Here is a 12,236-nt window from a genome sequence, read left to right on the forward strand (position 1 = left end):
AGGAATGTCATGTAAAGGTATATTAAAGAACTTTCTTCGTAAACATCCTTTAATCACTATTGTTCTTAGCTATGTCATGTTATGCAACAGAGACTTCTAACCAAACTAAAGAACTTCTATTTATAGCATCATTTAACTAATAATTCGTCTATATACTTGATGTCCTCTAATACTATCATTATAGAACTTCCAACGCTAGCATTCTTTAACTAGCGTTGGACAGAGAGACTTCTAACCAAAATAATTTCAGGCATCATTTAACTAATAATTTGTCTATATACTTGATGCCCTTTAATACTATCATTAAAGAACTTCCAACGCTAGCATTCTTTAACTAGCGTTGGACAGAGAGACTTCTAACCAAAATAATTTCAGGCATCATCAGGCATCATTTAACTAATAATTTGTCTATATACTTGATGTCCTCTAATACTATCATTATAGAACTTCCAACGCTAGCATTCTTTAACTAGCGTTGGACAGAGAGACTTCTAAGCAAACTAAAGAACTTCTATTTCAGGCCTCATTTAACTAATAATTTGTCTATATACTTGATGTCCTGTAATACTATCATTAAAGAACTTTCTTTAACTACCATTATTTTATAAGTACGACATGTTATGCATCAGTACTATTAAAGAACTTCCGTATTTAACAACATTTTACCATAAATGTGTCATATAACAGTACATTAAAAAACTTCCTTCGTTAACATCCTTTAAATATCATTCTTTTATTGTATTTGTAGCGTGTTATGCGTCAGTACCGCTAAAGAATTACTATTTCTAAAATTCTTTAATACTTATTTCTCCTACATATGGCTTTTTCCATCGATGTCAATGGATACTGAGTACATTTAATATCCAATGATTACAAAACGACTTACAATCACATGATTTTTGATATCTTCAAAATATATGAGGCTTTAATTAAAAATCAAGCCTGTCAATTTGTGGTTTTGAAATCGACGTCGTAAATCCTATACCAACTAAGACGGCTGCTTTTCCCCGATTTTAACTTAACCCTTTAAAGGGCCATTTTTTTCTAGTCATATTATGTTAAAATATATTTAGGCTTGAAATTAGAATAAGAAAAGGGATTCATTTAGTTTATTAGATAGATTTAATTTGATTAACTAATTAATTTGGTTAATTAATAATTAAGTGACAAATCAAGACACATCATTTTGTGTGAGATAAAGAACTGAAGCATCTAAGTTTCTGTCTTTCTAAAACAATTTGTCAGAACTTTGGCCAACCTACATAATTTCATACAAAGATTGATAAATTTGGTGGGAAGCATACTTCCCACAGCCCTAGAAAGGGTTAATAAAGAAGAATGAATCGAATTTTGTTTCCGATATTCCCTATTAATCACTTTAAGAAAGAAAGAAAACGTATTTTTATTTTCGTTTACTAATACAAAGTATACAAAAAAGAAAAATTATTGTAATGGACAAAAAAAAAATCTATTTCAAAATGTTAGTGAATTTTAGGATTTTAGACTTTTTTTAGAATTTTTTTGTAATTTGTGATTGTCCATTCTTGCATATCATAAGTTAAAAATGCAAAGGACGAGACAAATGAAATTTCATATTTGGTTTTTACATGAGGCTAATATTTAAGCAGCAGAGTTTGTAAATGGTGATTGTGTCTTCTTTCTGTGCGTTTGTAAATACACTTAGACAAAAACACAGCGAGTGAAATTAATGAAATTGCCTATGAACTTGTTATTTTTATCAAATTTTCAATATAATACATCAAAGCTTAGTCTGTTGATGTTCTCCTATGTAAGTGAACTTGAGACAAAAATTATTGAAGTCTTTAGATATTATATTCAAACCTTCAAAGACCTTAGGTCCTAAATGTTAATTTTGATTCACTTTATTATACTGCAAAGGTAAACACGAAGCACATCATTATGCGTAAGTGTAAGTGCTAGTTGTAGTTATAAAACTCTAGTTGATTATACTTCAACTCATGTAATGAATGTTTTTTGCGTATGTTGCAGAAAATCTTGATGGAAAACGAGAGCACGAAGAAGAAAGTACAATATCTGACGCTAGTGATGACCAAGTACTTGGAGATCGTCCAGAAACAAATATCAGATCTGACAGTCAAGTACATCCTCTGTTTCTTAGTCAAGAAAGTAAGAGAAATCGGTTGTCTCTCTAAATTTGCTTGAACTTTAACTCAAAATAATTTTTGTTTGAATTCAATTATTTTTTCTATTTGATAACTGCACTGCTTATGCAACTATTCAAACATAAATGTTTCAATTGGAAAATGGATTCTACCTCTAAAAGACATCAGCAAACATTTATAGTAGAAAAAAAAATAACAAGAGGATGTTAGTTTTTGGATCCCGAGACTAGTACTTTTCGACGCGTGCACTGGGTGAAGAGTGGTACACAGAATAGATGAATGGTTATTACTCGAATAATTTGTTAATGTAAATATTAAATATTCCCTCCTTACATCTCACCTCTTTTCTGAAGAAATGAATCTCTCCTTATGCATGCGTAAAAGTGTGGAGATTTTCCAAATCCGAGAATGGAAAGTACGCAATATGGCGAACATTACTCATCATATATCTTAAAGTAATAATCATGCTGACCGAAAGGAAATATCAACCCTCTCCCATTCTCTGTCAAAGATCTTTCCATGGCGAGAATAAACGCAGGAGTAGCAGATGTGATATTCTTGGTGGTTTGCCGGCCATCTGCGATTTTACTTAGAAAGTGCTGTGAAGCTCTTAGAAAGCATTCTTATTTTGAAAGCACGATGAACATTACTCATCATATATCTTAAAGTAAAAATCATGCTGTCCGAAAGAAAATATCAACCTTCCCCCATTCCCTGTCAAAGATCTTTCCATGGCGAGAATAAACGCAGGAGTAGCAGATGTGATATTCTTGGTGGTAAGCCGGCCATCTGCGATTTTACTTAGAAAGTGCTGTGAAGCTCTTAGAAAGCATTCTTATTTTGAAAGCACGATGAACATTACTCATCATATATCTTAAAGTAAAAATCATGCTGTCCGAAAGAAAATATCAACCTTCCCCCATTCCCTGTCAAAGATCTTTCCATGGCGAGAATAAACGCAGGAGTAGCAGATGTGATATTCTTGGTGGTTTGCCGGCCATCTGCGATTTTACTTAGAAAGTGCTGTGAAGCTCTTAGAAAGCATTCTTATTTTGAAAGCACGATGAACATTACTCATCATATATCTTAAAGTAAAAATCATGCTGTCCGAAAGAAAATATCAACCTTCCCCCATTCCCTGTCAAAGATCTTTCCATGGCGAGAATAAACGCAGGAGTAGCAGATGTGATATTCTTGGTGGTAAGCCGGCCATCTGCGATTTTACTTAGAAAGTGCTGTGAAGCTCTTAGAAAGCATTCTTATTTTGAAAGCACGATGAACATTACTCATCATATATCTTAAAGTAAAAATCATGCTGTCCGAAAGAAAATATCAACCTTCCCCCATTCCCTGTCAAAGATCTTTCCATGGCGAGAATAAATGCAGGAGTAGCAGATGTGATATTCTTGGTGGTTTGCCGGCCATCTGCGATTTTACTTAGAAAGTGCTGTGAAGCTCTTAGAAAGCATTCTTATTTTGAAAGCACGATGAACATTACTCATCATATATCTTAAAGTAAAAATCATGCTGTCCGAAAGAAAATATCAACCTTCCCCCATTCCCTGTCAAAGATCTTTCCATGGCGAGAATAAATGCAGGAGTAGCAGATGTGATATTCTTGGTGGTAAGCCGGCCATCTGCGATTTTACTTAGAAAGTGCTGTGAAGCTCTTAGAAAGCATTCTTATTTTGAAAGCACGATGAACATTACTCATCATATATCTTAAAGTAAAAATCATGCTGTCCGAAAGAAAATATCAACCTTCCCCCATTCCCTGTCAAAGATCTTTCCATGGCGAGAATAAACGCAGGAGTAGCAGATGTGATATTCTTGGTGGTTTGCCGGCAATCTACGAATTTTCTTAGAAAGCGCTGTGAATCAAGTGGCACATGGCTTACTTCAAAGTGCTTTGTTCATCATAAATATTGACATCAAGTTTACACATGAATAAATCCAACAGAATTTCAGCAATGAAACAGAAATACAAAATAAATGCATAATATTTGCAATTGGTGATGAATTATTAGGGGGAGCTTGTATATATATGCTATGTGGTTAAATGCCTTTTTGCTAAAAAGTGCAATAGGCTTGCTTGCAATAATATTCTACTGCTATATTCTTTTCCCTATTACAAATATTTCTCGTCCTGACGTTATAGTTTGTTAGCAACATTTTCTATTCCTGGTAGTATTTCTTATTCACCTTTTAATTGCATGGTTTGATGGTCCTTATGAGCGATTTCAAAATAAGTCCATAACTGAGCATGTATAATTCGACAACTGTCTTATTACAACCAAACCTCGCTTATCGAGCATCTCTTATAACAAGCGGTTCTTGTAAAAAAATGACTATCTTAAGGAGCGTTGTTTCGAAGAATGAGTGGCGAAGAGACATCTTGACATCTCATGTTGGATTGGTCTATATCAATCTGTGTTTATCTCTTGTTTAATGAAAACCCTTATGTCTACATGGAAAAGGTTTTGGCTGGATACCTTTGTCAAATATGACACCGACGAGTTTCAGCAAGTACCTGTGGAAGCTTAAAAGACAAGATTATGTATCTGATCAAAATAATTAACAATTATTGGCACAAATTTCTTAATGATTATGCTTTGTCATTTCGTCAATTTTTTGTCTTCATTTTCGCCAAATTTTGAAGCGTAGCCAAAAATGAATGTCTTTAGACAATTTTCTTATTAAAAAGACATACATTATAAATAATAAATTATATTATTATGAATTTGTTTGAATATTTCTGAACTGGAACGCATTGTCCTATTTTGCTTAGATTACATAGTTTCGTATGACAAGTAAGATTCAGAAACGAATTTTGCTTGTTAAATGAAGTATAATTGAAGTTCTGATAAGATTTTGTTCTAGTATATCTAGCCAATTCCATGAGTTAAGGACTCGTGATAATGGGAAGTGTAACAGCTTCTATCAATCAAAGTGACCTTGGCATGCCTAGATAACACATGAGATGGAATTCTGATCTATCTTCGTAAATGGTCATTCTGGTGACTTTTATGAAAAAGTGGTGTTTTGCACAGAGACAAACTTTCGACAACCAAACTGATCGCGGAGAACAATTCGCTACTAAAACAAATAATGGTCTTCAGATTCGTATAATGCTGATTACGAGAGCCAGAAAGAAGTTTCCATGGATAGCATAAGAATTATCAAAAAACACTAAATAAAACAGGTGTTTCGCATGAGCCTCTATTTCTCTTCAGTGTCCTAATCTTCACTAATAATAAAGTTGAATATATGTATGTATGCGCTCCCGCTCCACAGTTAATTTACGGTTATTATATTTGGCACATATGCACTTTAGAGGGTAGAAATGTGTATCTAGGAGCGAATTTGGAATTAGAATGTTAATTAATTAAAAATTCAACTGATTTTGGTGGGATTTCTTTTGAGAAAATATTAATATTTGCGATAGTATTTTTTGCGATAATATTAATAATATAAATAATAATTAATTAATATTAATATTTTTTGCTAAAATATTATTGCACAAAAATGAATTTCACGCCATTTAGAAAATTAAAAACAAATGTCTTTTAATAATGACTATTTAAATACCACTACTATTTAATAGTTGTGGAATTTTTTTTTCTGAATTTTGGCAATTTTTAAGGAAGCTTTTAGCTCTATTCCCAACAATAGATTACATTGTTGCGTTGAAATTCAAACCGTTTTATTGTTTCATTAAATACTAAATCTTCTAATGTTGAAAGCTAAAAAAGAAGAAGATTATTACAAGATAAGGTATACCAATACTCCGTCTCGGCCGAAGCCATTCGGATATAACGATGGGCCGCCGCAAAGCAACCCCACCCAGCACGAAGGCGCAGGTCTAACAACTTGAGAATCCAAATAATGGTCTAAGTTCCTCGGTCCAGTCCACCATAAGCTTCGTTATTTTATATATCAAGTTGTCTCCATGTACCATTTAAAATGTATACAGATGTCCCGACACAATTGCACATTACATCAATAATCTAATAAAAGATAATAGTTATTCAATTTAACCTTAACGTACATATAGTTCCAGTACAATGCTGTTAACAATTTGTGAATATATGATAATAAAGTTTTATATTGAAAAGTAATAAAATGATAACAAATAAAGTAAATTTTTAAGTTATAAACATTCCTAAATAAAATTTAGAAGTTCAATGAATCAGATATTTACGTTTATAAGAGCGCTATAATGTTATGAGGCTGTCTCTTTTATAAATACACGCAATAAACAAAATTTAAGTTAAGAAAGTTAAAATAACGCCGCTTTAATGTCAGACTATTTAGTCGAATCATGAACATGAAGTTATCTGAAATCAAATATAACTAATATTCCCGGTAAATCAGCTGGTCGCCTAAGACAACTAGTTTAATATTTAAAAAAGATTTTAAACATTTTTTCTTAGTATTTTTTACAGTATAATACTTTCCCTTGCTCTACTTAATAACTAATCTTTAAATGGCAAATTTGAATTCAGTTATAAACCAAGATTTTGTCACACTATTTTTCTTGGTGCTGATATTTTGTATTCTTTTTAGGTGCTGGATTATATAAAAGACGATTTGGTGCCTACACTTTTAGATTTATCTAATTTTGTAAGTTCTTCGCTTTGCTTTCTATAATTTTTAGAGTATTTTTTCACGAGAGAGTTTTTCACGAGAATAATAATATAATTATATAATACTATTACGTTATTTAGAAATAGTTTGAATGATGGTTGCGAATATTCAATGTTTTTCCTTCCGTTCAGAAACACAAATTTCAGACAAAAACATTCATCACAACACTAGGCTTCAGTTTTGATGGTAAGACTGAAGATATTCAACAAAAATATTGCTTACTATCATGAAGAAATGTGATCTGTCTTCCAAAAATTGATGTCCAGAATAGAGAAAGACACACTGAAAATTTGTAAGCCGTTACTCAGACCAATATCTTTTCTTAAGTAAAGCTCCGCGACGAAAGCTATGCTAATTTGCTCTGTATTAGGGCTTTGAAGTAGGGAACTAATCCAAGAATTGTTTTCTCATGGAATTAAAAAAAACCCATCAAAATTTCCATATGTATAATTTATTTACTTTTTTGTTTAGAAAATAGACAAAAAGAAAGTATTTTAATCTTCAAAAAATTCGATCTCAAAATGTTGATTCATCTCCATGTTTTCACCTCTTTAAGTTTAATAAGACTATCTGTTCCTGAATTATATTTATTTATCTATCTGTGAACTTGAGAACTTAAAAACTCTTTGAGTTAGATATTTAAAATTTGGCATATGCTCTTAACCTTAAGTTTGTCACATTTTGACTGAGATTCATACGAAATAAATGTATCTATTTATCTGTCCGTCGCAAGTGAACACATACTGAAAAATGCAAAGAAATATATTGATAAATTCGGTGTACCATTTTAGCATGTAATGTGCTAATTGTATCATATTTTGAACTAATCCTCCAAAGTGTTAACCATTTCTCGCTCTTTACATTCTTATTACTCGTTTTCACAACAGAATTATTAAAATTGTATTTGTTTTACACGCTCACAACAGAATTACTAAAACTGTATTTGGTTTACTCGTTCACAACAGAATTATTAAAACTGTATTTGGTAACCGAATAATTTTACTCGTTATTACCGAACTCGAATTATTTTACTCGTTATTACTCGTTTTACTCGTTATTACCGAATTATTTTACTCTTTCACAACAAAATTATTAAAATTGTATTTTTTTTACTTATTCACAACATAATTATTAAAATTATATTTTTGTGCCAAATTTTGTTATCGACTGAAATAAATTTCAATCGAAATGTTGGTTAGGAAAACAGGCACCTAAAATTCAGACTCATTTTTGTTCACTATACTACAAAGTATAAAGTTCTTTTGTATGAATCTCGCAGTGTTTACGATTTTCCCCAAAGTTTACAATTTTAGTATCGAAAGAAGGAGAGATAATTGAGAAATACACAAACAGACCACTTTCACAGGTTCAATAAAACTTTTATATGAAATCCCTTTTGTAATCTCCGTTCCTTTTTTACAAAGAGTAACGAGCATTTATATTACACATGTTTTGTGCAGGCGTTTGTGCTTAGATTTGTTGGCGTTTGTTCCTTTTTTCAACTTGTATATTCGATGGCCAGATTTCTGCAAATGTCTTGAAACTATTTATTAAAAAAAATAATGGACCGCTGCTAGCTGAATATGGTTACTGCATTTAATATAATACTATCTCACGTTTGCAATCTCTTTCGATATACCATGTATAAAATTAGAAAACAACTATTCAATCATTATGCTTCCTAATTTGCTTTTCAACCGCAACATCAGTTGGAAAAAATGTCTTAGTATTTATTTATATTGTCATAAAAATATTAGTAAACTCCGCTATAACTCGTAAATAAATTCTGTTCTAAGTTTATTTACCATCTCGGATTTTTATTTTGAAGTAAAAAATCAGATCTTTAAATGTGCAGACGACTTTTCTTATGATATGTAGTGTTAGGATCCAAGAAACTGTAGCATTCATTTATTATCGCGCTTTAATTTCCCCCCTATTTATAAAACGCAGAAGAGTTTCTATTTACTAGATGGCAACGTTTTCAATTTCTGATGCAGTTCATGTGCATATAAAAAAATCGTTTGGAGCTCTATATTATTTGTTAAAAGTATTTTTACTCCAATTTTTCTTGTTTTTTTTTTTTTTTTTTTTTTTTTGTCATACTCTGTCTGCAAATAAATTGTTATTATCATTATTTAAATTTTAAAAAAAATTCGTATATCTCATTATGAATATTTAAGTTTTACAAATAATAGTAAAGCTTTTATATTGAATAATTTGAAATGTTAAAATCTGATAAGTATTTATCTTTTATTATTTAATCTTTTATTTAATCTTATTATTTAATCTTTTCACCGTCCTCTCCTGTCTCTGTTTTTCGCCGCATTAGAATAAACAAAAATAAAATCTCAAACAAGCAAACATTTACAAAGAGTTTTAAACGTTTAAAAGTTTTAAAATGTAGAAGAACGCTTGAAGCGCGTTACGGCCGCTCTGCAAAAGTTTCACTTTCGCCCTATATGCGCTATGGACGACGAAGAGGTTAATATCTGGAAGACCGAACTTTGGTCAACAGTTTTTTTTTTTTCCTATAAAATCGAGTTTATGGAGAAAATATTCAGATGCGAATCATATACTGATTATTCATGAATATTTCTCAATTTTACCTACATTTAAACTGGTCGTTTAAATAAAAAAAATCATGAAAACACTTATTTTAACATGTATATGAATAATTTTCAATCTTATCTACATAGGAACTCGTCGTTTAAATAAAAAAATCACTAAAGCACTTATTTTACATGTTATTCGAAACAATTTGCTATGTTACAGTATTAATTCTGTAGTCTATCGATCATTACTTATATGTTTGAACTTGCATTCAGTTTTACCGTGGCGAAATTAGGTCCGAGATGACGCCACATCATTGTCAGCATGAGAGCAGATAGAAAATGGACCTAATAGTTCTTAAAAAATGTGTGTGTGTGTGTTTTGTATGAAATAGCTATTTTTCAGGCATATAGATAAACTTAAAAAGCAAAACTTCATCTAAATATGAAATTTGATCCAAATCGTTAGAGCTGTTTCCGAGATATACGAAATAAATAAATTTATATATATATATATATATATATATATATATATATATATATATATATATATATATATATATATATATATATATATATATATATATATATATATATATATACACACACACAAAAGTATTAAAATCAAGTTAATAGGAAAATCAAAAAAAAAAAACAAATAAAAATTAAACTAAAAAAATTATAAAAAAATATAAAAAAGAATCCGGCCTGAAGACTTTTTCAAGGGTCACCCTCAGGCAGGGATTCAAAGAAAGGAATTTTTTCTGTGAAGGAAATGCAGACATTAGTCTAATAATGATTCCTCGTGACCCGAAAATCCCCTGAAATTAGGCCCAAGAGATATACCATTTTAACAGAAAGGAAAATACAAAACAACAAATTAGAAGAAAATAACCACTACAAAGTAAAAATAAAATAACAAAAATAACAGTAAAAAGGTTTTTTTTTTAATTTTCTTATTAACTTGATTTTAATACTTTTGTATCAATTCCTCTGTGTTTTAGAAGTAGCTGCAGTTGCGCTCTCTAAATACTATGAAGTTCTTTTTTGGTTTTAGTTTGAATAGGTAATAATTTTTACTTCCGATTTCGAAACTGTTTTGTTTCGTTTTCATTTTAGTTTCGTTTTCAAACTATTTCTTACTATAAATTGGTTATATATATATATATATATATATATATATATATATATAAAAGAACTATTCATTTAAAGATATAAGATAAAACATTTATACGGAGGTTAACAAGTCTTTCATATATGAACAGATTTTTTAGTGCAAATAAATCCCACACGTATCCAAATATTTACCAGCCGCAAACAAACGAAAGATATTGTTTCTTATACTCAAATATTCATTCGTTAGTAATGTTTTTGTACAAATAGTATGTCGCATAGCAGCTCAGATATTCACGTACTAATAAAGCTTTTGTACATAGAATATGACATGAGATATTGTGTGTGAATGCTTACGTTTTTTTGGTAATTTAAAAGGCTTTTTGTGTATGGTATCATAAAGATGCTTGTTTTTAATAGGCTTCCCTGACAGAAGACTGCGAGGAAGACTTCCGGTTGAAAGAGGAAATGGAAGCAGCTTGCACGTGCATAAAAGATGCCCTTGATGCCATCCAGGCATTTTGAGATCACCACATACACTATCTCGAAGTTCATTTTGAAGTAATGTTTGATCTGGAATCGACGTGAAACACTCCTCTTACAAAGTTGATCATATCGACTCATACTTATCTATATACTTATATAGTCATACTTATCTATATATTATCTATATCGACTTATCTATATATGGGGAACTTCATTGTGAATGGAATGTCTTAAACATTTATTGAATAAATGTTAGTGAATTTTTGTTATAATGTACAGATTTTAGTGTTTTTCAGCGATTTTTTTTGTGGCGTCTTTATCTTATGTACAAATTGATATAATTTTTTAATCATATTTTCACTTGCCTTATTTTTTTGAGAAAAATAAATCTTTAATTAAAATAAAATAAGTGTCTCTTTGCTTCTTAAAAAAATTAATTTGACACTGATACAATTAAGTTTATTAACATGATAACATAGGATAGTATATAATCTTTAAACTGTGAGTGCGACATGCAAATCAAAAATCAAACTCAGTACAAGACAGTTGATATGATTTCCAACTCAGAAATTTGGCACGAGTTATTTATTAGGTTGAAGGTGTGGTTTTAGAATATTTCATTTTCTTTTAAAACTTTATTTAGAATTTTAATTAAAAACTAACCAAAATTTTTACGCAATTCTTCAATAACTTTCAATTATATAATCGCACAAAACATTTATTATACTGCATTATTAAGTGAAAAAGTTAGCTATCCGATAACATCAACTTTCTTTGTTTCTATAGGGTTTTTCTCTAGCTTCATAACTTGTGGAAAGTATTTTAAAATATATTTTACAATATTTTTCAGTACTATAATGATTAGATTAATATTAATACGTATTGTAACACTGATTAGATGAATTTTTTATTTTCTCGTAAAAAATATATAAAGAAAAAGTATTTCAATCGTCAAAATATTTTAATTTGAGATTTTTGAGGAATCTCCATGTCTCAAATCTCTCTGAATTCAAAAACACATTCTTGAAATTAAGTTCGTTTGTCTGTATATACGATAATTTAAAAAAAAAGATTGATGAAATTCAGTACAGGGCTTTAACACGAAATATGTTGATTCCTATAAAATTTTGATATTCAGAGATTCAGAGCATACTTATTCAATTGCAAGTGAGCATGAAAACTAGAAAGCATAATTACCATACAGGTAAAATTTAGTTCACAAATTTTTTCCTTTATAATGTAATGATTTATGATTGGCACCAACTTTAGAACCTAATTCCTCCAATAGGTTTACTGT

General features: G+C 30.2%; 1 protein-coding gene across 1 annotated transcript in view; it reads left to right on the top strand.

The window, feature by feature from the left end:
• LOC129988104 (dynamin-2-like) overlaps positions 1-11,320 on the top strand; it is a 48,326-nt gene extending 37,006 nt beyond the window's left edge. The window contains exons 14-16 of the mRNA XM_056096229.1: positions 2,011-2,148; positions 6,711-6,767; positions 10,874-11,320. Coding sequence (XP_055952204.1) covers positions 2,011-2,148; positions 6,711-6,767; positions 10,874-10,978 — 300 coding nt within the window. The 3' untranslated portion in view covers positions 10,979-11,320. The remainder of the gene's footprint in view (positions 1-2,010; positions 2,149-6,710; positions 6,768-10,873) is intronic.
• The last annotated feature ends 916 nt before the right edge of the window (positions 11,321-12,236 follow it).

Source organism: Argiope bruennichi, chromosome 10 (assembly GCF_947563725.1).
Source record: "Argiope bruennichi chromosome 10, qqArgBrue1.1, whole genome shotgun sequence".
NCBI lineage: Eukaryota > Metazoa > Arthropoda > Arachnida > Araneae > Araneidae > Argiope > Argiope bruennichi.